Source organism: Stylophora pistillata, chromosome 1, assembly GCF_964205215.1.
Source record: "Stylophora pistillata chromosome 1, jaStyPist1.2, whole genome shotgun sequence".
In the NCBI taxonomy this organism is placed as follows: Eukaryota; Metazoa; Cnidaria; class Anthozoa; order Scleractinia; family Pocilloporidae; genus Stylophora; species Stylophora pistillata.
Window position 1 is genome coordinate 34,328,215 of NC_142519.1, and position 23,770 is coordinate 34,351,984.

Here is a 23,770-nt window from a genome sequence, read left to right on the forward strand (position 1 = left end):
AGCGCTGGTCTATGTATAGAAATCATGATATACTTCATGTGGAACCACTATTTGAAACTGACCTCTCAATCAAAGACAACTTGGTGTTAAGGGCTTTATGCTTTGTCGAAATCTGGTTAATTTCACATCGACGTGATGAAATATGCGTCATTAACCAAGCGTGAGGTCGATATGTCTCACGATGTTGGCGTTTTTATGGACCGTGATGACTAAAAACGGGTAAAAAGAACACGACTACTATCCTGCTATCCGAGGGGAGGAGGGATGGCGCAGCGGTGAGAGCGCTCGCCTCCCACCACCACGGATTCGATTCCCGGACCTGGCGTCACATGTGGGTTGAGTTTGTTGTTGGTTCTCGTCCTTGCTCCGAGGGTTTTTCTCCGGGTCCTCCGGTTTTCCTCCCTCTGCCAAATCCAACATTCCAAATTCCAGTTCGATCTGGAGTCGAATGTTTTCAACATGAGGCACCGGCTTGGAAGATTGGGAAACCACTTCCTACATTATCGAGGTTGAATAAATTATTAGAAGAGAAAAATCGAGTTTCCAGATGGGATTTGAACGCACGACCCTCCGTGATCTAGTCGGATGCTCTAACCACTGAGCTACAGGAGACTCTATGGTGAGCAAGGGTCAATTAGTGGGTATTGACTGGAACCGCATCACGCGGCTACACAGCCAAACATCAGCTAGCGCATAGAAGCTCACTAACAGCATCACGCTGTCACATTAAAGCATCACATGCATTAAAGCATCACATGCAGCCAACCAGCCTCCAAAGTGAGCATGTAAAGATGAAATAAACAATTTTTAATAGAAGAGAAAAATCGAGTCAATGCGCTAGCTGATGTTTGGCTGTGTAGCCGCGTGATGCGGTTCCAGTCAATACCCACTAATTGACCCTTGCTCACCATGGAGTCTCCTGTAGCTCAGTGGTTAGAGCATCCGACTAGATCACGGAGGGTCGTGGGTTCAAATCCCATCTGGAAACTCGATTTTTCTCTTCTATTAAAAATTGTTTATTTCGAATAAATTATTTGTCTATTTAATTTATTTATTCATCTGCCACATTGACCTCACTTCCATGAAAAAGCTCGAGTCTAACTCGCGGGAAACTGGGGAAGACAATCATGAGGCTCCCCTCCCGATTAGGTTGCCTTCTCTGCCCAAATTCATGCTAGCATCTGGGGAGTGATAGAGAGGCCGAAATTCTTGCCTGAGTGCACGGAGTTGTCAACATTTCTTTTTGCGCAAAGATCTTTGGATCGCCAGGGGGCCAACAGAGTCGCCAGAAGGAAGTCTGTGACGAAAGATTGTTTCATAATTTATTTATTTATTTATTTAATCACTTTCACCAGTGCGGTGAGGGTCGTACAATAGAGCGAGGCTCCAAATTAAGTGCGCCCAATATCCCACCCATCCCACCCCAGGGGAGGACATCCATCACACAGTAATCTCGTGTGTGGGAAATTAACGTCTCCTACCCCAACCCTGCAGGAGACGGGACCTCCATTTATTCGTCCCTATCCGAGAAGACTAGAATATCTAACCATTTCTTGATGTTATGGAAAGGTAGCAAATTCTTCTCAATTATTTTAAGACCCTGAGTGTTGGTCCGGTCGGGGGCTCGAACCCTCGATCTCCCGCACAACAGTCCAGCGCTCTATCCATTGAGCTAACCGGGAGGCGGTTTGGACATCGAAACAAACGATTTTGGTGGGAAATCATAGATTATTCGCAGCTTTTTTGTAGAAATGGAATTTGCTAATGCTTATACGAGGGACGAGTAAGTTTTTGCTTGAATAAACACGAACTAATGTTATAAATGTACAGATAAAATTCTATCCTTGCTTAAGGTTTATTGTGCAATTGATATTTTAAGCGATTTCGTTATTGCTTTGAGTTGATTTCGAGTATCAGTTTTTGATATAATTTACACATATTTTGGAGCTAATTTATCATGTTTTCAGGTTATACAGATTTATTTTTGTGTTCATATGTAACGTTATGCCGGACGCTTTGGTTTGTAAAAGACTGTGAACATATGAAAATTATACATGTGAACTTAGCTTAGCTTATTGCCCATCATGCCTGTGTGGCACATCGGGCAACAACGAAATCCTTCCAACCTTGGCTATCTTTAACCAGTTTTTCAGTGGTGCACCAGCTGTAATTGAGCTCCCTTAGTCCCTTCTCTGCAGTCCTGCGCCTAGTTGTTTTTGGTCGCCCTCTGCTTCGTTTGCCTTCAGGTGTCCAGCGCATTGCAATTCTGGTTATGTTGTTACTGGGCTTACGCATTACACTTGTCACGGAAACATGTGAACTACGGATCGATACATGGATAGGAGATAGTCTTCGCATTAGTGAACACTACTTAAAAGGCAATAAATAAGTAATTTTAAGCGTGGGGGAGTTTGGTCCGTGGGCGACCGTGATTGTGTTTACGGTTAAGCCATCTCGCTTGAAGCCTGAGTCAAGACTTCTAGTCATGTCGCTCTAAACAAGGGTCAAGTCGCCCCAATTTTTTTTTTATCTGTAGTTAAAACATCAAAATGGCACATTTTTAGAAAGCACTGAAGGTGCCAATCGATCGAACAACACCCTTTTACTTACGTGAAACTTCCACTTTAAATGAAACCTGATTCAAATGTTCAGCGAGACGTATACCAACCAAAGTAAACAATTTATATTTAATTCCACCAATGATCTGAAAGCGTATAACGAAAGCGCTAAACTAGAGACAAGGATAAAGGCTGGCTTTAGTTAGTTCGTATTGATCTTGTGTTGTGGTTCCCTTTTATAGAATGGCACCTTCTATATTTTGTTTGATTGTGACCGCCGAAGGGAACAGAGCACAACTAAATAGTTTATGCCTATTCTGAAACTAAGACTAGGTTTACACTAGAGGAAATTGTTCCGGATTCGTGATGAATCCGAAACGTTTTAGTGTTGGTGTCCCTCGGGTGTCAAATTTATGAATAATTAGTCGATTTCTATAGTGAAGCCCTCTCTCTTATCGCCGTATTATTTCGCCAACTACATGAATATCCAGGAAGAAAAAAGCGATAAAAGTATCTGGCATTCATCTTAAGGTATCCCTGTGCTCTCTGAGTATGCCGAAAGCTTAGAGAGTTGGAAGGAAAGATGTTTGCAAAAGATCTCGGTCATTGGGGTTGACCCTGCAAGCATACCAGCCGAGAAGTTCAGTCCAAAATGCTTGCCTCCTGTGGAAGCGTCGGACTTGCTGAGTTACCTCGTTCTTGAGACCAGCTTCTACACCAAGAAGGAGTTCAAGGCGTTCAAGAGTCTAGAGGCGTTTAATCAAATGGTGTCGGGGTTTGTAACCTCAGTTGTAGGCAAAGTAATCGGCGGCAAGTATGCCGTGAGAGCACGAGTTTGGCATTCACAGCATATGAATGATCCTTTAGTGAACATTTGGGTCATTTCCGAAAACGATGGGACTATTTTGTCAGCCCATTGCTTGGGATGCAAAGCTGGACTGGCTGAGTCATGCTCACATATCGCGAGTGTTTTATTAATGTTAGAGGCAACTACTAGAATTCATGGCAAGGTCGCTGGGTGTCACGAAAACTCAGACACCGAAAACTCAGGTCCCTCGAAGTGTTCTCCAAGCTTCCGAAGTGCTCCATAATTCGATAGTGCATAGCATTAAGCATGAACCAATTTTTTTATAATATAACCGGTGGAATAATGCAACAAATCCGACGCGAAAGACGAATAACAATATCAAGAGTGATTCTTCAGTGAGGCGAATCGTGACGGCGCTGATGCCGAGTCTTCTTTTGCGTTGTTTTTCTCTTTCTGCCTCATTTAAGAACTCTAGCCCAAGGGTCGCAAAATTGTCTTCGTTTTGGGACTGGTGGGCCGAGTCTCTGTTTGTATCCATTATTATCGCGAAATATTTAAGAATTTTAACAGAGCGACAACAAGGATCTGTGCGACGAAGTACAAAAAGGTAAACAAACGTCCCTTTCGGCTCGTCAAAATCACGCCACATTTTAATACTTTGGTGTTGGAGCGAGCGCATTTGATCCCGTTAACTGTGAATGAAAAGTTCAAAATTAACGGGAAAAATGGAGGAAATCTAAGCTAAATGAAGTCTTGTGTCACTCTAAAATGTTTTAATACTCAACCATAGGACTATTGTGCGAAACGTGCAACTTGCGGCCTTGCTTTTGCTGCTTCAGTTGGATGAAGACCCAAAAGGTCAAAATACACGAGGGATTACCAGGAGTGATCATTAGTCGAGTTTATCTCTTGAATTTTCGAGGAGTCTGAGTTTTCGGGGTGTGAGTTTTCGTGACACCCCAAGCTTACTTGCACTCAGGTAAAATGCTCATGGATTTTGCCGACATAGGTCAATGAAGTGCCGTATGCGAGGGCTAAAGACATCGATTTCTCATCGGCTAAGAAGCTCAAAGAAAAGCTCGACCAAAAAATCGAGGATCTACAACAGCCGCAAGCCTCGAACAATACAACAACTTCTAGTTCCTCCTGTTCTTCCCCTTGATTTGTGATGATCTTAGGTATAGCGCATTAGATCATATATATATAATGAATTTTGCGCTCTAGAAATAATAAAATTATTAAATTATTATACGAAAAAATCCTTAGTCTTTATGCTTTCCAATTTTGCTCGAACAGCCAACAATAATGCATAAAACCATCCCTTCTTTCTCACATGAACTCTTCGTTAGATACGGTTTGTTTACGCTCGAGGGACACCAAGATGGCGGATAGTAACCGTTGATAAAGCCTAAAAAAAATTTCAGGGCCGTACAAGATTTGAACCCATAACATCTGCGATGCATCGGTATCGCAAAGGTCATAGGTTCAAACACCTGATATTGTTATAGAAGGTCACAAATAAACACAAGAGATCGTTTTCACGTGACGTCACATCATTTCCGGTCGCCATATTTGTGTACAACCCAGGTTAATAGATCGTTTTCACGTGACGTCACATTTCCGGTCGCCATATTTGTGTACAACCCAGGTTAATACATGCAGGGTAATATATGCAAATAATAAGCACATCAACAATTTCTGCCTGTAAAAATGAATACTACAGCAACGGAAGCAAAATTAAGTGCCAATACTGATATTATTATCCATCCTCCTCTTTCTGAGTACGCCAAGAAGCTAGAAACACGAGTAAGGCAGCGTTATTTGGAAAAAATTTCGGCGATTGGGATCTATTCCGTCCCTATTTAGAGTAAGAATTTTCAACCAGACTGCTTGCCTCCAGTTGAATCTACAGATCTCCTTTTCTATCTGGTTTTGGAGACGAGCTTCTACACGCAACAACAGTTTAAGGCTTTCCGAAGCCTGGAAGCCAACAATCAGATGGTTTCGGAATTTATAACCAGCGTAAAAGGCCACATAATCGCAAACAAATTTGTTGTGTTAGCCAAGGTGAGACATTCGCAACGAATGAATGACTCTTTGATCCCTATCTGGATTATAGCAGAAAAGGAGGGGACAATTTTATCCGCTCATTGCCTAGGTTGTAAGGCCGGGCTAGCTGAATCATGCTCGCATATTGCAAGCGTTTTATTTTACATAGAAGCGTGGACGAAGATAAATGGAAAACTTGCTTGCACGCAAACTCTTCCGATTGCGTGCCGACGTAAGCAAACATAATTTCTTGAGTCAGTTTGTGTGCCTTTCTCTGTGGGCTTATCTAGACTTTCTACTTCGCTACCTTCGAAGTTTAAATCTAAACTTTGCTGCTCCCATTCGCTAAATTTGAAAAACTTCTCCTCCCTCTCAGACTCTAGTACTTTCACCCTTTTGGCAAACGCCGGCTTCTTCACCAATTCGCGTTCCCTCGGCCTCTTACTTCTTTTTGCTGCTTGTTCTCGATCCGTACGGCCAGTCTCCTTATTATGTCCTAAATTTAGAGTTGGGACCCAATCAGTGTTAAATTCATCACATGATTTTGCGGCCTTCCAGAAACAAAGTGTTTCTCACACACGCGATCGTTTTCAAAAATGGTATCGGTGAGATCGTCTCTGCTAATAGCAGAAATCCAGCGCGATCTTCTTTCTGCTGACAATTCTTTGGCTTCATTTCCTTGATTTTCAATTATCGAAGGTACTTTGGCAAAATATAATCCTTTATTCCTTCCACTTCTATTTCCACAGCCGACAATCAAGCACAAAAGCATCTTCTTTCAAAGGACGCAGTAGATTTGCATGCGATATCTGTACACAAATATGGCGGCGTAGCAACAGTTGTCAGGGTTTTGGTCACGTGAGTGAAAACGATCTATACAGCGATGTAAATCGTCTGCGAAAATTGACATCATCAGGTGTCGGGGTCAATATAGCGGTCGGTTGCCGACCGATTGTCTGTAGATTGTCGGTCGATGACCGTCGATTGTCTATCGAAATATATCGGTCGAGAGTGGGTCGATATCTGTTATGGAAGTATCGTTTTAATCGATCAGCAATCGACATGTTGGTGATTGCCAGTCTTGTTGTTGTTAGTAAATCGCTGCAAATCGAAGCCATCCTCTGGATTTGCCACTACTATCTTTGTCATGACACTAGCAATTTCGTCATGTCTGTTTCACAGGACATGAGTTTGTTTTTCTTTTAAGGGAAGAAAACAAGACTTCTTCATTTCGCAATTGACCGAAAGATTGAACAGGTAAGAAACGACTGGTATGAATCTTCCCCATTATGTTTTCACTGAAAGTGACAAGCACGAACTTTGTTGAGCTGGAAAAAAGCTACAAACACAAGCCCCTTAAAAACCTAGTGAGAGTTTAAAACGAAAAATTCCGTGTACAGTGAGGTCTATCTTACACAATTTTGCTCTCCACAATGTCGGCCGGGGAGATTATCAGTTAGCTTCTATTGCTGTCTTTCAATGGGAACCCTGTGTATGCGACAAAATGGCGGTCGAGTGCGAGAAATGCTGAGATGCTCCTTTATGCTACGAGTCAGTTTATACAGTTCGCCGTTGAAATGGGACTTCTGCTTGTGTGTGTGTGTAATTAAAAAGGGTAGGAATCTGTGAGAACAACCCGTAGATGCCTAAGAATGTTTACTTCGTTAATGGTCTTCGCGCTGTGAACTAGTGCAGGATCGCAAACGGCCGCGAAAAAAAAATATTACCGGTACATGTTTTGCATTCCTGCGCTTCTTTCCTCCGAAATGTGTTTGATCACTTCTAATTTGCCTCAAACACTCTATTAAGCTTACTCCCTCTTCTCTCCCCCCCCTCCCCCCCCCCCCTTGAGCCTATTAATTTTCAGGGCTCCCAGAGGGTGGGAGAGTCACGAGATGAGTCATTATTTTGCTTCTGAGCTCTCCCCTCGATGCAATTAATTCCGAACACAGTATCAGACTATGTGGTTGAAACAGGTTGTACAAGTTATACAGTTGTACAAGTTTACCAGTGAAGTATATTCTGATTAAAAAAAGTGATCTACTTCGAAAAGAAAACAATAAAACGGTCAAACCAATTGTCTTGGGGCTTTTATTTTTGGGTGTTGAGGAAGGAAGGGCTCTCTTCAGAGAGAGGTCTTATAGACATTTTTTTTCGTTCTTGCAAAATAAAATTCAGTATCAAACAATTTTCTGTACATTTCAATACAACTTTGGTGACGTGTCATCGAAGGATAAAGGTACAGCATGTGTATGTTCTGATTGGTGTTGGCTAACTTTTGTAAGGCACAAATATCAATAAATTCGGCCATTAGGTAGATCATCCAATATCCCGGAGATCGGTTAAAACAACTCGTGAATGTTTGATTGTTTCGGTTTTAAGGTATTAACTTTGACATCTCTTTTTCATTAAGGAAAAAAGCTAGATCAATATATTTTTTGAACTTATTATTTTTTGAACGTATTAGGCTGCGAGCCGCACTTTATCGAGCTGTTTTAAAGAAATTCTACCTTCGAGTTGCCGTTTCCCGCTCATTACTTAAAACGAGTTCTTCGGACACAACCACGTTAATGCCAGTCTTAAACACAAAGAAGAGAAACTTTATTTGAACTTTAATGGATGAAGCAAACGGTGTTACATAAGTTGCAACACGTAAATGCCCTTAATACTAAAAAACATGTAGCTACTGGGAAAATTCCAGCCTACCTCCAATTATCAAGATCATTTCTCTTTTCCACTATTAACCATATATAACCAAAATATTCAGTTACAAAAATTTACTTTATGCCATGGTTGCAGAATTATGAATTTACAGATACCTGGAACATAGAATTCTTAAATACATACTACAAATGTTTGAATACAAAATTAAAGAGATCTTAAAATAATTATCATTAACCTGTAAGATCTATAATGCAGAGGTCAAAATACTTTTTGAAAATAGCATCAGTTATAAAACCAGCATGCATTATATGAGGTTTTTAACATTATGTCTTGTGATAAATAATGTTAATGGCATTTTGTGTCGTATTGTTTCTATTTCGTGGTACATAAAACAGTTACTTCCAAATGCTAGTAAAATATGCAAAATTTAAAAACAAAATCAGCTGAACTTATTTGTACTGAAACTAAGAAAATAGTTGTAAAAAATGGAAAAAAAAAACCCTCTAGCCTTTTTCCAAAGAATCGTTTTCTTTCCCGTTTGGAAGAATCCGTCACTCTAATCTAAACCTCGGGTAAAACATAACAGGTCAATGAAAACTGGCAAACCATATGAAAATAAAGAATTCTTTTCTTAACAGAATACTCGTTTTCTTTTTGAAAATTAGTTTTTAAAAACCTATTTTTATTGTCAACTATTTTTGTTTCGTTTACCTACCAAGCTTTGCTCGTTAAAAGTCTGCATATTCTACTCTTATTAACTGGGCTACAAAAAGAACAGGATTTTCCCCTCTTATCAACTTTGTTAGAAATTAAGATACGTTTTATTGTTCTTCGACCATCTACCTTTTCTAACTACTTTACGTTTGTATTTTCACAATCTTATTTCCCTTCATTATGACACAATAGTTGCTTCGCTGCCAGTAAGTTTCAATCTGATGATGAGAAAACTTTTTTTTAATTATTTCATGGTTTTATCCAGATGCATAAACGTTTTAGAAAAACGTTGTAAATTAAAATTGGAATGTCTGCATCTAACACCAAGAAATATGTCTGCAAGTATTAATTTGGAAGAGTGCAACCACATAATATAGCAAGAAAATATTAAATTTGTTGCGTATTCTATGATGATTTTAAGGATAGTTAGTTTAAGCATATAACACCTTTGGGTAATTCTTTTAATTGCTTTTCCTCAGCCACAACGTTTGCGAAAAGCTTGTTATAGAGGAGCTTTTGTGCTGAATCATTTTGGAAAGTCCAGCAACTCGCCCGCAAACCTGGCATAGTAAATCACTGTTATTTTTTGCTAGTTTTTACCGTTCATAAAAATTAATGCAGTAAAGTTTTATCCTGGGTGTATGGATAATAACGCTCGCTCAGATCGTGTGTTTTCTGTGGGAGAGTGGCTTAGACATGACCGACGAAACAAATTAAACAATAAAAAAAAAGGAAGAATAATATCTTAAACTTGTTCTTTGTAACAGTTAGTTACCTGTTTCTTGAGTAGAAATAAAATAGCATTTTCATAGTGAACTAATTTATAAATACTCCATACATCCCTTGCATGGTGGAAATAATGATAGTTAGCTCGAAAGAAACTGCCTCCAAACATCTCATTTGCACTTATTCGATATTAGGTTTGGAATACTTTGGGGAAAGCAATCTAGTAAGTCTTGATTCGTATGTAGTATCATTTAATAATTCAAACTGTAAAAGTGCAGCACGATTAGTAAGTGATACTCTTCAGGATCAGTCCAAAAACATTGGGATATTACTTTTCTTGTAAGATCTAGCTATAGCGCTACCATTTCATTTATTGTTACCTTTTTTGAAAGGCATCCCTTAGCCGGCACTTTTTCTCGTAAAGATGATGCCCACACAGGCTCCAATAAGTTACGAAACACTCTGAGAGCCAATAAAATGCACAAATAAAGCAAAAAATATTATAATTATACATTTGTACGAGCTAAAATAAGTGAAAAGGTGTAACTTATTAAATTCAGAGATGATGTTTGCGTGGCAGATAGTTTCCGAATCACCGAAAAGGCAATCGTGCACACTAGTGAAATCCTACTAAAATTACAAAAGGATAGACAATCTCAAAAATACTTGAATAGCAAATCATTGTGAGAGTTATTTATTGTACTTGATCGTGACGTCATCACTGATTCCCTTCCTACGAAATTTCAAGTGTAAAAAGTCTTCTCGGGCAAATTTTGAAGAAGTACGCGTATAGAACCTTTAAAAATCCAGAGTAAATAATCTGTTTTGTACAAAACAAAATTGTAACGAATGTGACATCTAAAGTTTATGAGCATGTTATGCATGTGAAATGACTTTGACATAGCATGGGTGATCAGGTCTCAGGCGTAACTGGTACAAATGGTACAAACTGCAAAAGTTTTGATACGCTTTAAAGAAGCCTAATTAGAACGGTATTTTTTTTCCCAGGAGCACATGATTTCACTTTCTGCCACGCGAACAAGCAGCCCGTAAATTGTATGAATTGATATTTTTCAAACTGATTTTATCATCTTCTAAAACTAAATTTTTCCAAAAATTAAACTCATTTCATATATTATTTGAAGTAAATATAAAATCTATTAAAAAAGTTCTGCCCTTTTGAACAAAAGATAAAAGATAATAGCTTTATCCTTTCTAAACAAAGTAGAATGATTTCTCCGTTTCAATACATCACTGTGGAACTCATTACCCAACATCGATGGTACGGTTTAAAAAACCAATCATTATTACTTATCACAATATGTGTTGTTTTTAAATAACGGAAACAAAAAATATACAATACATCTAATTCATTTCAATCTGATAGTCATGATATGTTGGTTTTGTACTCTGGCTTAGTGGAAAATCTGCATACTGCACCCCTCCCCCCTTCTTCATTTGACTAAGAAAGAATTGTTTTGCTTGTTTGTTAGTTTTAAGCGGTAATCCAGCCCATATTTAAAACCATCTCAACAATGGTAATCCTCCCTATGAGTTATTACTAAACATTCTACAAAATTAAACTCCAGAAAAAAAACATTTTTTTCCGCACCATTTACAGACATAATCTTTGCGTAAGTTTATAACATATCTTTCTTTGCTGAAATTAAATTTTGTGTTTCAGCCAGTATTTACAATTCTATTCGCCATATTCTTTTCATTTCGTGCATTTGTAATTCGTTAGATAAATAACTCTACTCGTTCAAAGTAAGCAATTCTTTCTTCGATTAAAAAATTAAAATTTAGTAATCGACAAAAATGATTATACACGAAGATGGAAAAGTAATCCTCTCGCACCTCCTCAAATATTCTCGAAAAATTTTTCACTGTCAAATTAGAGTTGAATGGTGAATATTTCAACACATAATTGTGAGTCCACTCGGCGTGGTGGAGTGAATTTCTACTTGACAAAATGCTTCCTTCTTACACAACAACCTTGGTTAACTAACCCTGATCAATCATGTCAGTTCTATCAACTACTTTCCTCTCCCCCAATCAACTCTAAATACCATTTACATCAGAGGTGAAGAAATAAGAAAGAAAGAAAAGAAACAGCATTCCTAAGGTTAATAATAAGTACGTCAATTTGACTAAGCAGAACTGTTTATCCAATTCGAGATGGCATTAGCCCAGATTAGGGAATTCTTATCAACTTGAAATCGATTGAAAATAACTTGAATTAACTGATTTTCTTTACCACCTAAATGGAACTGTTCTTGGCCGGTCAGCACCTTCCTTTACCAGAGGCTTGTGAAATTCTCGCCCTTGCCTGGAGTGTATGATTGCCCAGCACTGTTCGCAATAGTACTGGAGACACGTGACATTTGCGCAAAAAAAAGGTGCAAATTTCCCCGCGCACCGGGCGCCGTGACACTCGTCACATAACTGATCATCCAAAACGTACGGCTTGACTTCAACCTGGGAAGTGATATGAAACTGTGTTACAGATAATATACGTTATTGCACATTCTGATGGACTAGAATAGAAATGGTACTATTTTCAAGGTGTAAAAAACTTATACGACAGCTAACAACGATATCATCAAAAGAGTTAGAATATTAAGAAGGCCCCTCAAGGGGTTTCGAGAATTAAGGTATTCCACGTCTTTTTTTCCGTCTCGAGTATGACGGTAATCTATCATTACAATGATTTTCCTTTTCGGCAAGTAGTAGATGGATGAAAAACAGTTGAGTGTTGACACTTATTCAATTAGGCGAAGTAGTTTTTCGAGCTACTTTCTACAGTGCGTCGATCGAAAAAATGTTTTAAATTCACTAGAAAAATAAGTTTGGCTTGGTAATTGAAATCGCAAAATTTGAATGAAAGGGCATGACAAGACTGACATGATATGGCTGACAATATCTGATGAAAGGCTTACTCTCTTATCGATGTCGCCATGTTGTAGCTGCACAAATCTGGCACTTATGGCGGCTATGTAACTTTGTTGATTGGAGAAGGCCACTCGACCAGCACCTTAAATGTCAAGCAAAATGTTATACGTCAAAAGCTGAAGAGTGCTTCTTACATATTGTTGTTACAAGCTGTTTCGATATTCGTAATTTTGCATATGCACACATTGAAAAATTATCTTTACCTTCTATTTTTCGTTTTGCACGTAATCCTATTCCTAAATGTCGTTTTACTAACTCAGTTAATTGATTCCAATTGGAAAAAACCTGTCTTCAAGTTTATGCAAGTATTCACACCTGAAATGTAAACAAATGAGTAAAACTAAATAACTCTTACCCTTGGGATATTTCAGTTCAGGATCTACATCTATCCCAGCGTAACAGACTCCTCCATACAGCCGATCCATTATCATGGCCAGCTCTATTGCTCTCAGTGGGCGAGGTACTCCACCGACAAAAATTGTTTTTCTTGGATCGAGAGGGTGTGAACCATCCATGACAAAATCTGAGTCATTCAGATTCCAAGGTCTTATCTGAACCTGCAGTTTCAAACGAAATAGGTTTTTCATACATTTACTATAAAGCTAAATGCTAAAATCCAATATAAAAATTCTCAGATACAATGAATATATGAAGTTCGTATATTTTGAACTGCGGTATTAGATACGTATGATGCACGATCCTCGCAGTAGAGAGCGCTATTTATGCAATACCTGAAAAAAATCAGGCCTGTACGAGATTCGAACCACTGACCTCTGCGATACTAGTGCAGCGCTCTACCAATTGAGCTAACAAGCCAACTGGGAGGAGGCCGTTAAGTTGATTCGTAATAAACCCGTGATGATAAATCAGATGCAATGAATATATGAAGTTCATATATTTTGAACTGCGGTATTAGATACGTATGATGTACGATCCTCGCAGTAGAGAGCTCTATTTATGTAATAGCGAAAATCAGACCTGAAAAAAATCAGGCCTGTACGATCCTACTGCGAGGATCGTGCATCATACGTATCTAATACCGCAGTTAAAAATATATGAACTTCATATATTCATTTTATCTGATTTATCATCACGGGTTTATTACGAATCAACTTAACGGCCTCCTCCCAGTTGGCTTGTTAGCTCAATTGGTAGAGCGCTGCACTAGTATCGCAGAGGTCAGTGGTTCGAATCCCGTACAGGCCTGATTTTTTTTTCAGGTCTGATTTTCGCTATTTCATAAATAGCGCTCTCTACTGCGAGGATCGTGCATCATACGTATAAAAATTCTCCTACCCTCCATTCAAAAGAATATAGCAATAAAGACACAAATAAAAGGAACTCACAGGTTTGTCCTTTATAGTAGGACTGGACACGCACAGGTAGAGTTTGTCATCTTGCTGAAAGCAGGCGTCGATTAGCTTCTGCACCGATTGCTCCTCAAGGTACAGCAGAAATGCATAACCTGTGGAAGAAATGTTTTTATGAAGGCATAATGTTAAAATGGTTTTTACATGATGACCCTTTTAATACGATTTCCTCTGCTAAGGACTTGAAACTGAATGTGACTTTTGAAATAATCAACGAGAAGAACCTCCAACATTGTAGCGAAAATTCATGAACTAATTACTCGTCTGTAACTTGTAGAGTCAGAGCTATCGTATGTTCTTATTGGAAAGGCCTGGATTCAAAAGGAACTTCACCTAATGATAAGCTTACCTTTGGGAGGAAAATATGACTTGCTTTCTGCTTTGTGAGGCCAATCTACAGTCAAACTGCCAAACCGACAGAAACTGGCATGAATCTCATCTGTAAAACAACACATGAGACTTCCAGCTGGAGCTAAAGGAATATTCTGTACCGAGAAAGTATCTGGACACTACTAAATCTCTACCCTCTCAGGTTAATGACAGTTCCAGGTAACAGCAGTGCTTGATCTACCGAATCCAAGCCAAGTCGCCCATAGGGAGCCTTTCTATTCATTTACTGACGCAACCCTCAAAGGATAAAGGTGACCTAAATTCCAAAGACTAGATGCTACTTTGGATCTTCAATTAAAGCCATGCTACCTGTAGCATGTGTATTTTCTTACACCAAAAGGCCGTAACACAAGTACACTTCCTCATACATGAGGTTTATCCTTGAAAATACTTCCTACTACAGAAAGGATCATTTGCGCTATTACTGAATATATCTATTTCCATGGAGTACGTGTTGGCTTACTAACTTGACTTGTTCAGTTGAACCTTTTTGAAGCGAAAGAGAAATATGTGAAAGTACGCTTTACCTGATGTAAAGTGACGACTTCAGATTTAATTTATTTTTTTTATTTATCATTATATATAAAATACGACTAAATGATCTTGACGATTTGGTTATCAAGGCCTCAGGATGAGGGTATCCCGTAACGACTTCACTCTCAAAGTTAATAATTAGTTATACAAAGCGCGGTATTTCGTCATACCTTCATCAATATCTGGAGGTAGTCCTCCAACAAATACTTTCCTCGAGTAACGCTCAATATGATCTGGCAAATCCGATGTTGGAGAACAATTAAGAGACCATATTGATGGTACAATTTGATCTGTGAACGGAAAAAGTAAACTTCCTGTCAACTTTTTAGTAAAAGATCAATATTGTTAATACAGACGTGCGGCTGCAACATTTTGACAGCTTTTTTAAACGCCTTCCTTCTTTTTGGTTTGTTTTTAATCAAATGTATTTAGGTTTATTAAACAAAATAAACCGCCGAAGAACCGAGTTTGATTAGGTTTAGCTAGCATTTCCAATTCATAATATCCTAATTAGTTATTTTACGCATTCCATCTCCTTTATTGCCATCCATGCGTAAGTTAGGAGAGGACCCTCCCTTATAAAGTCATTTTTTGAGTGGGGCTTCTTTTATTGGGATGAAGGTTAGTTATAGAAATTTCCCTCATAAAACATTTTGACTACTTAATACTGTACTTTAAAAAATCTGAACCCGTTGCACTGAGATGCACCGAAATCGATAGACAACAACCCGAGTCGTGTTCGGAAGTTTAACCCGCGTTAAGCTGCTTAACTCATGCTAACAGTGTCTTTCCCCACCTTCTTCCAAGTGTTTTCATCAGCATTGCTTAAGTTAGCACTTTCAACTGTGTCGTTTTCAAAATCTATTGCGAGTGCCAAAAATGCTTCACTTCGGATAACATTTTTCATACTAATTCAAATCGCGTAGAATTAACGGCATCGTTAAAGCTCTCAATAACTGAAATCAAGTTTATTAAGCTATGTCATTATCATGTTGTCACTTTTCATTCCCACGTAAGTAAGGCATCTCAGAAAATCAAGAATGGAATGTTTTTTACTTCAGTTTGGAGAAATTTGATCACGTTCTTTTTCTTTCGCAACGCGACATCATTTGAAACTAACTGCGAATAATTCCAGTTAAATTGCATGTTTTCAATTTCAGCAGGGTGAGATATATGTATTTATGTATCTTTCAAATATCTTTTCAATGAAGATTTAGAAGAGGAAAATGTTTCTATTTCTTAATGTAAGTATATTTCCGAATATGGATTTCGTCATCATATCGGGACTATATAGTCTGACAAAACATGATCTGAGAAAGCGGATTGACCAATCAGATGATTTTTACCACGTAAAGTTCGATCGTGAAATAAAATCGTTTAATTATTTACCTCCTGCGTGGGAAGTTCCTCTCTTTTGCAGATGATATTTGAAAGCTGAAATAAAGGAAAGATAGAAGATCTCGTCAATTTTGTTATGAAAGAATTGCCTGAAATTGGAGGTGTTTCTGAACTGTGTCAACATATTTTTTGGAAACTTTGGAGAGAGGTGCCTCTTAATATGCGGATTGCCGTTCAAAGAAATAGAAATGACAATCATCTAGCTCGTTCCTGTGTTAAGGACGCATTATGCAAAAAGTAAGGGTGTATTTAAGGGGCTGTAGTGTTACTCTGGTGACCAAACTTCTTTGAACATTGATGATAACTTGTTAATAAATAATCACGAATTTTAAAATGTTTAAAACCAACGAGGCCATTTTGAGCTAATTTGATTGAACTGAGCGGAAGTTGCCTTTTTCAATCAGGTCATGTCTCCGCTCACTTACTCATTCACCGATTCGAAGAGGGGAAAATATCGTGTTTTCGTGTCATAAAGCTTGTCAAATAGACAAGATATTCATTTTATGTGTTTTGATTGATTGATTCAATTCCAGTTCTCAGCCCATATACTGAACCACCTTAAAATGGAAAATAATAAAATCAAACGTTGTTGAGCTCAATCAAATTTTGGGCGGAATCTAGCGCTTCTCCTGAGCAGTAGAAATAAAGTGAAACAAATACTAGTCAATGCCATCGCGGAAACAAAAAGAAAATCCAATAAGTCTGATATATCCCTAGATGTCGAATCTATTGAAGGTTATGTAGTCTACAAAAAGAACAACCACTACAACAAAATCCAAACAACATCTCAAAATTCTGGGATGACTTCCAAACTCTTCCTTGAAATCTCTAAGCTCTACCACGACCTTCAGCAAAACATTCCCAAATCAACACAATGCTTTAGAGTAAGCTTGAAGTTCTAAAAATTGAACCGAATGCTCATCTCGGTAAGTCTGTAGCTCGTACACTTGGATCGAGAAGTCATGGAGACCTTGAGTTCGAAACTGAAAATGTCTTCAATCCGTCTTCGTTAGCTTGGTTCCACAAAACAAACTGACAGTTGTCGAACTCAAACACTTTTGAATGCTTTTCTCCAAAGAATTTTACCTCGTACCTTTGAAATTTTCTTGGATTAAAAAGTTCTGCATTCCACGTAACTATCCAGATCCGGCTGATGAAACTGCTTTAGCGCTGGATTTCATTAACTCCGGTCGTAAAGTGCCGGATTCACAGGTCAGGTGATTATTTGCTGTTTTGGTGGTCCATGCAACACCAACTTCCGGTTATTTTAATTTGAAAAATTTTAAAAAGCTCCGCAGCAATGCTGAAAAGTGGAGAAGTTAATGAAACCTAAATCATTTAATTCCCACTCGTTGGATACGATATTGTTTAAAGCCGACTCATGTCCAACGCGCGCTTGTGGAGTTATCGTTAACGATCGACTTTCATGAAAAATGATTGTTACATTATAATAATGTCTCAACTTGGCATAGGAAATCATGTCTGATACTCAAGAACTACCGAGACGGACGTTCTTAAGGTAAAATCTAAAATGATCAAACTTCGGCCTTATCAGTTACATTGACCTTGCACGCTGATAACGGCAAGGACCCAGTTTGAGATGATTTCCCTGTAACAACCATACTTTCGGTTATTTTGTAGTAAATGTTGTAAATATTTGATGATTTTTTGATGACGGAATATATCGAGACGTACATCGTGAAATTGTGCTCTGTTTACTGATAGGAGGCACAACCCAGAAAACCGCAAAGATGATTACTCTATCTGGCTTCGTAGATGAAATCCACACATCAACTCAGCCTGAATCAAAATTAAGATGACTTATAATCGTGCGTTTTTTGACTATCCCTCTCTATGGCCTCGTTCCATCTTTCAACACTCTCAACTACTCGTTCAACGCTGCGTCCACAGTTAACGATTGTTATTCTTAATGAGAGAGCCTCATTTAAGATATTTTTTATTTTGTGGCTGACCTCAATCTCATTTCAGAACTAAATTGCACTTAATATTGTAAAAGTTTGGCAAACGATCTAAGGATATAATGCTAACGATTACAAAATCGATTGTTCATTTACAAGTAAGAGTCACAGCGATTTTTTACATCGCCTCTATCATTTCTATACACCGTTAAATTAATGCCGCTATCCATAAAAAATCGCTTTCTCTTCACTTCTGTTAATTTAAGTTAATGGAAGTTATGCCTACGAATTTATTGCATGAAATCATTTCCACGTTTTAATCCGTTTTCTCCAAAAATGTCCTCATTGAGGACATTACATTCATCAAAAGATGAAGGGTATATATCCTGTCTTAAATCAGGTCAATTTAGACACCAAATTTAAGACTGGTGAACATGGTTTGTTTTAATGAATTGTGTCAAGTCTACTTTACTGGCGGCAAAATTCAACCACAGTAGTTAGTTACCCTTTCAAATCTAAGATAATCAGTTAGATAGTTCTTTACACCTTTTTTGGTTGGTAATGCTTTTCATTTTAAAGAGAAGGGCAACTTCTCCCCATGAAGAAGTGGAATGTATTTTAAGTAGATCGCTGGCTTTTGGAAAAAAGCAGTCTGTTCACACTCATAAAAGCCGGTTGTATTTCTACCGATATTAAAATTAAGTGATTATGATTTATCCTGATTTCTCAGCTTATTTTATTTGAGAAGAAACGCATTGAAGAGACGGTTTTTTCCCATGGTAAATTTCTACAAGTGCATGTGTCTGTGAGAGAAAATGCAAACAAATACTGAAGGGCAATTTCGAGGAGTAGCAGTTCGATTGAATCGCTTGAAATGAACTTGCATCGAATATCGCGCTGACTTAAAAACGTGTTAACGAGTCCGAATTCTCAGTACAAATGAACATTTATGGCGATTTTAGTGGGACGTAACAAAGGCCGTCTGCAGTCTCAAATGGCTAAGAGGTCTCTCAGGATATTCACCAAGGAACCTTATTGATATCTCTGCAAAACTATGTCTCCAAGATCTTGGCATTTTCTGAAAGACGTTGTTTGACATTATCGCCAAATTTACCTCCTTAACTGCCAAAGGCTTGCCTTTCTTTCTCGTAACCAATCAGAAAAAAAAATTTTAATAGAGAGTAATTTTGACATATTGTTACTGAAAATCCATACAGCTGTTATCCATGTTATATTCCAAACTCAGCTTGTGGCTCTATATAATGGGCTTTTTTGCCAAACGTATGAGAGGAAATGTTAATAACTATTTCAGAATAATATCCTATCAAGAAAATGCACTTTAAAACGAAGAAGAGTTTTAATAAAACATCACTTCAGAACTGCTTTTCATTATCAAAATTTTCTTTTCTCGTTCTGAATATTCATATGAAACCGCGGGCAGCTGAGAGATATAATTATGTTTTCAGTTTACTGTACTAAAGTTTTAGTTAAAAATTCTAATATATGTGTTCTCGTTTTGAACAATAAATTTCGATAAAAAAGGACATTTCCTTATAAAAAGATCGAAAGTTCGTACCTCTTTTCTCTTCAGTGGTATCATTAATACTACATCAATAACATTGATCAGTGTTTTACCGAACGTATGCTACAGTATTTAGCGAAAAGCTCAAAAGAGAAAAAGAACGGAAGGAAGCTAGACTTGAATAAATTATCAATACAATTTGTCCCTCGTAGTCTCTCTCGAGGTTTCCTTTCCCGTTGAGGGTTTTCCTCGTATTTTTTCTAGTTTTGAAACGAAATTTTCGTGGAATTCTTTCTTTTCGTCAAAAATCACCACTAGTAATTATAACGTCAGTTTTATGGGTGCGATCTTACCCACTAGGAGCTGCCGAGGTAAATTTGCATTTTAGCGTCGTTGCCGCTTTTTCTAAGAAACTTCGTTTCCTCTGTTTTAGATGATTGATGGATTTTGTTCCTACTCACACACTCATAGAGAAGAATTGAAATACGGAGGAAATTTAATTACTGGGTCTGTTTGTTCCTCGGGGACGAAGCTGCGTCGGCGTTTCTTGCTTAAGCCTACTTTATTGATCTTATACTTTCGCAGTTTTTCCTCACAAAAGAAAAACTTTTTTCATTTGTTTGGCATAAGAAAGAGGTTTATGTCGAGCTCCCAATTGTATCTTCTTTTTACCTGTTACAAGTGTTTGATCAGTCACGAGCCCTAAAAGCGAGATTTGAGCGGCACCAAATAGAAATCAAATGACGTTTATCCTCCTAAAAGAAAAGAATGAAATATGTTTGGTTATCATAGCCAACTGTTGTGATTTTGATTTCGTCTCAAGGGACAAGAGGAGCCTTCGCTATGATTTTGCCAAAGCGGTGATATTATCCTTTTTCTCCTTTTCGGGAGTGACAGTAGACACAGTAATTTTGTAAATTTTGCTCGCGTTAAAGGGTTATTCAACCAAATGAGTCCGCTGGTAGTCTCATTTTGTAGTTGAGTTGGTAGAACTTTGGTTCTACACAGATTACTAAATACGAAAACGTAACAAATCTAGATGGAGGATTATCTGCAGTAGCTGATTTTTGTTATTCAAGGGATGGAACGACATGGAGACAACGTGAAGAACATTCAACAATCTTTACATGATTTAGATCATTTTTACCTTTTCATTCTATGTATGGCAAAGAAAAGAAACATCTTGTGATCCTTTGAATGAACATTCTGGTCTGAATAAAATGATTATGACCTTCAAAATCTCTGACTTCTCAATTTTTTGACCGTCGCACGCACTTCAACCCGAAGGATATATTTTAATGTCGTTTCCGGAATAATGCAGTCGGTTTGGGCGATCAGGCATCTTTATTCAGTCCATCTTTTATTTTTCATTTTTCTTTCTTTCAACAGTAAACGACAACAATCTGTTAGAATACGGCATCAAACTCTTTTCTTTTAATGATACGAGAGGTGACTTTGAGACAATTAAGTAGTAAGGGTGATTTGATGGCTTCCTTCCTTTGAAATTCTACCAGCGGTACCTTATCAAAATCCACAGTGTAGCACCCTAGACATTCATATGATATATGAAGTGAGCGTTCTGTTTTTCTATTTTCTTTTGGCTTAATTTGAGAAAGGAGCATTTCCGAACTGTAGTTTGTAGTTTTCTTCCAAATGTATGTCGTGTCGAGTCCTCTTCCAAAGATTTGCATCACTACGCATTTACCACCACTTTTGAGGTTTTTCTTTACCAAAACTAAAAAAGCTGACATTCAACAACACTAGCCCGTATTCTTTAATTTAAAAAATAAATCTTTTATAGATTTAGAAAATCAAACTTCCAAAAAGAATGGAAAAGGGTGAAAAATTAAAGAAACGTCTAATATTCTCGGGTCTGGCCATTTTGCAAGCCCATTAAAAATTTAAAGAATCATGGCGGAAAGTGCAGGTGCCGTGCGGGAGATATTAGTAGAGAATGAAAGTTTTCATCACATTCTTACTTTACCTCAGTCTAATAGGGATTTTCAGCGAGATCTAAACGCGAATGAAGATATTGTCGCGATGTGGAATCTTTAATAACCAGACGAACTCTCAAGAAAGAGAAATTTCCCGTAAAAACTGTCTAAAGTTAAAAGCACTATACATGTGTTAAAAGCACTATACATTTGTACACAACCTAATTTCACAAAACAAAATGCTATGTTGGTAAATGAGTGTGGCAGAAATTGGTGGAATTATATGTTCCTGTTGCTTTGGTTCTTTTTGAACCAAGTATTTTATGAATGCTTCTTCTTTCTTGTTCTTTCAGAGATGCGAAGGGATTTCGCTACGTAAGAAAAGGTCATACTAACCGCTTAAGTTATCTGGAGGATCCGAAGGAGAACGAATTATATCGAGTAAACGTGTCTCCAAAGACGGAAATTTCATTGAATCCTGAATAGGAAAGAGAAGACAAAGGATCCATTAGTGATCAGAGTTTAAGATCCACAAAGGTTTAAATAAATTCCCTAAGTTTCCACTTTTATTACGACTTTACCTTACAATTTCGAAGCAGCTGTACCTTTAAGCCAACATTTTCCCTCATTAATTTATGTATGTTTTGGTGAAAGGACGGGAGAAAACATTATTGATTTTAGCGAATCCATATTTCTCATTTTTTATGTCGCTCGTCGTCTCCTAACGATTTCATGGAAAACACCATGTGGCTTAAAATAGACATCTCTTATTTACAATAAAAGGATTTTGTGCTACGGCTTTTAACTGCAGTAGTATGAACGTATGTTGGAGTCTTCTTAATTTTGGTTAAAAAAATAATCTACTTTATGATGAAGAATCACCCAACGTACGGTATTTTTATATATGTTTACTAGTTCTTTTTTATACGAGTCTCCTACAAAATGTATGTTTAATAGTTTTTGTGATTTTACCTGATAGGAGTAAAGGGAGTTTGAAAGCTCGTTGTTTTGGCCATGTGAATTTCCAAGGCTAGGGATATCATCCAAAATTGTACCGTCCACGGGTTGCCGATTCAGACTCAAACTTTGTAATCCCTGCGTTATGCTCTGCGTTGAGATAGTCGATCTTGAAACAGGAGGAAATGTAGGGTTCAGACGATGATGATTTCGCATTCGAGAAGAGCTTGGAAGTGTTAACGAAGATGGCCTAGAATTTCTTCCATGAGGGAAATTTATGGCATTCAGTGTATGGTTTGAAGGCCGACTTCCCCACGAGTTTTGTTGTTGTGAAGGCCAGCCTGAAATGGACGGCGGAGTCTGTTGATTCCATCCCCCTAAACTTGTTACAGTTGGCATTGATTTGTTTTGCGTTATAAACGCTGAGTTGTGAGGAATCGGTCTTCTTGGCTGATGGTTCATTGTTGTGGTCATATTCGTCGGTCCATTTACTCTTCGTGGCTGGGTTATAACAGGAGTGTTGGAGGGTAAATGAATGCCGTTTACTGGCTGTGGAATTGCGCCGGGTACAAATACATCCTCTACAGTGGCTGGCGACCAAAACGTGGTCGATGTTGCAAAATCGTGAAACATGGAGTTCTCTGAATCTCTCGTGAAATTAAGTTGTTTTGTTTGTTCCAAAGGTGTATTTCCCTGAGTTGAAATTACCTTAGATTTTGGCGAGTCGTCTAAACAGTCTTCGCAGGAACCGTTTTTAATGTTTTTGTTGTCCGAATGTTCCTCCTTTAGATTTCCAGGGAAAAAAAGCGACGCCGCTCGCGAGTCGCTGTGATTGTAGTCGACTGGTGAAAGTGATCTTGTTGTGTGGCCAAAATCGGCCATATCCCAGAATTGTAGAAGCGAAGGCGAAATAGTGCCTTAGTGGATTACGTATACAGCAGGTGCTATTGTGTTCACCGCGCCACGTCGTTCCTTTTTCTGTCAAGTTGAACAAGATCTGAGTCAGATGAATGGTTCCGCGGTCAGTATCACGTGGTTCTACCTGCTTATGGGAAAATTAATAATGATCATATGAAATCAGATTCGACGATCGGACGCGCATTTCTAATGTGTTTTCGACAACGGTGGTGTTTGATTTGATCCTAGGAGGAAAATACGATTTTCTGCCCTTATGAAAGAATATTGAATGCGACTGGCGCTTTTAAAGGCCTCGGGGTGGCTTGAGAAACAACATCCTGTAAAAGGCCGAAATGCTAGCGGAAGATGCCTCCACAG

At 38.1% G+C, this 23,770-nt stretch overlaps 1 protein-coding gene and 1 long non-coding RNA gene across 2 annotated transcripts; one reads left to right on the plus strand and one right to left on the minus strand.

Moving 5' to 3' along the window:
• The first annotated feature begins 4,830 nt into the window (after positions 1 to 4,830).
• On the plus strand, positions 4,831 to 9,072 carry LOC148742197 (uncharacterized). Its single transcript, XR_015998637.1, has 2 exons — positions 4,831 to 4,953; positions 5,015 to 9,072. It is a non-coding gene; the product is annotated as an uncharacterized LOC148742197 (long non-coding RNA).
• On the minus strand, positions 7,995 to 23,732 carry LOC111342267 (cytoplasmic polyadenylation element-binding protein 2). Its single transcript, XM_022949327.2, has 9 exons — positions 22,511 to 23,732; positions 21,935 to 22,016; positions 16,155 to 16,199; positions 14,936 to 15,055; positions 14,191 to 14,280; positions 13,818 to 13,936; positions 12,827 to 13,028; positions 12,459 to 12,553; positions 7,995 to 11,997 (listed from the first exon to the last, which is right to left on the minus strand). The coding sequence occupies exons 1-9, from the start codon at positions 23,375 to 23,377 to the stop codon at positions 11,773 to 11,775; spliced, it is 1,845 nt and encodes a 614-aa protein (XP_022805062.1). The 5' UTR covers positions 23,378 to 23,732; the 3' UTR covers positions 7,995 to 11,772.
• Between the last annotated feature and the right edge of the window lie 38 nt (positions 23,733 to 23,770).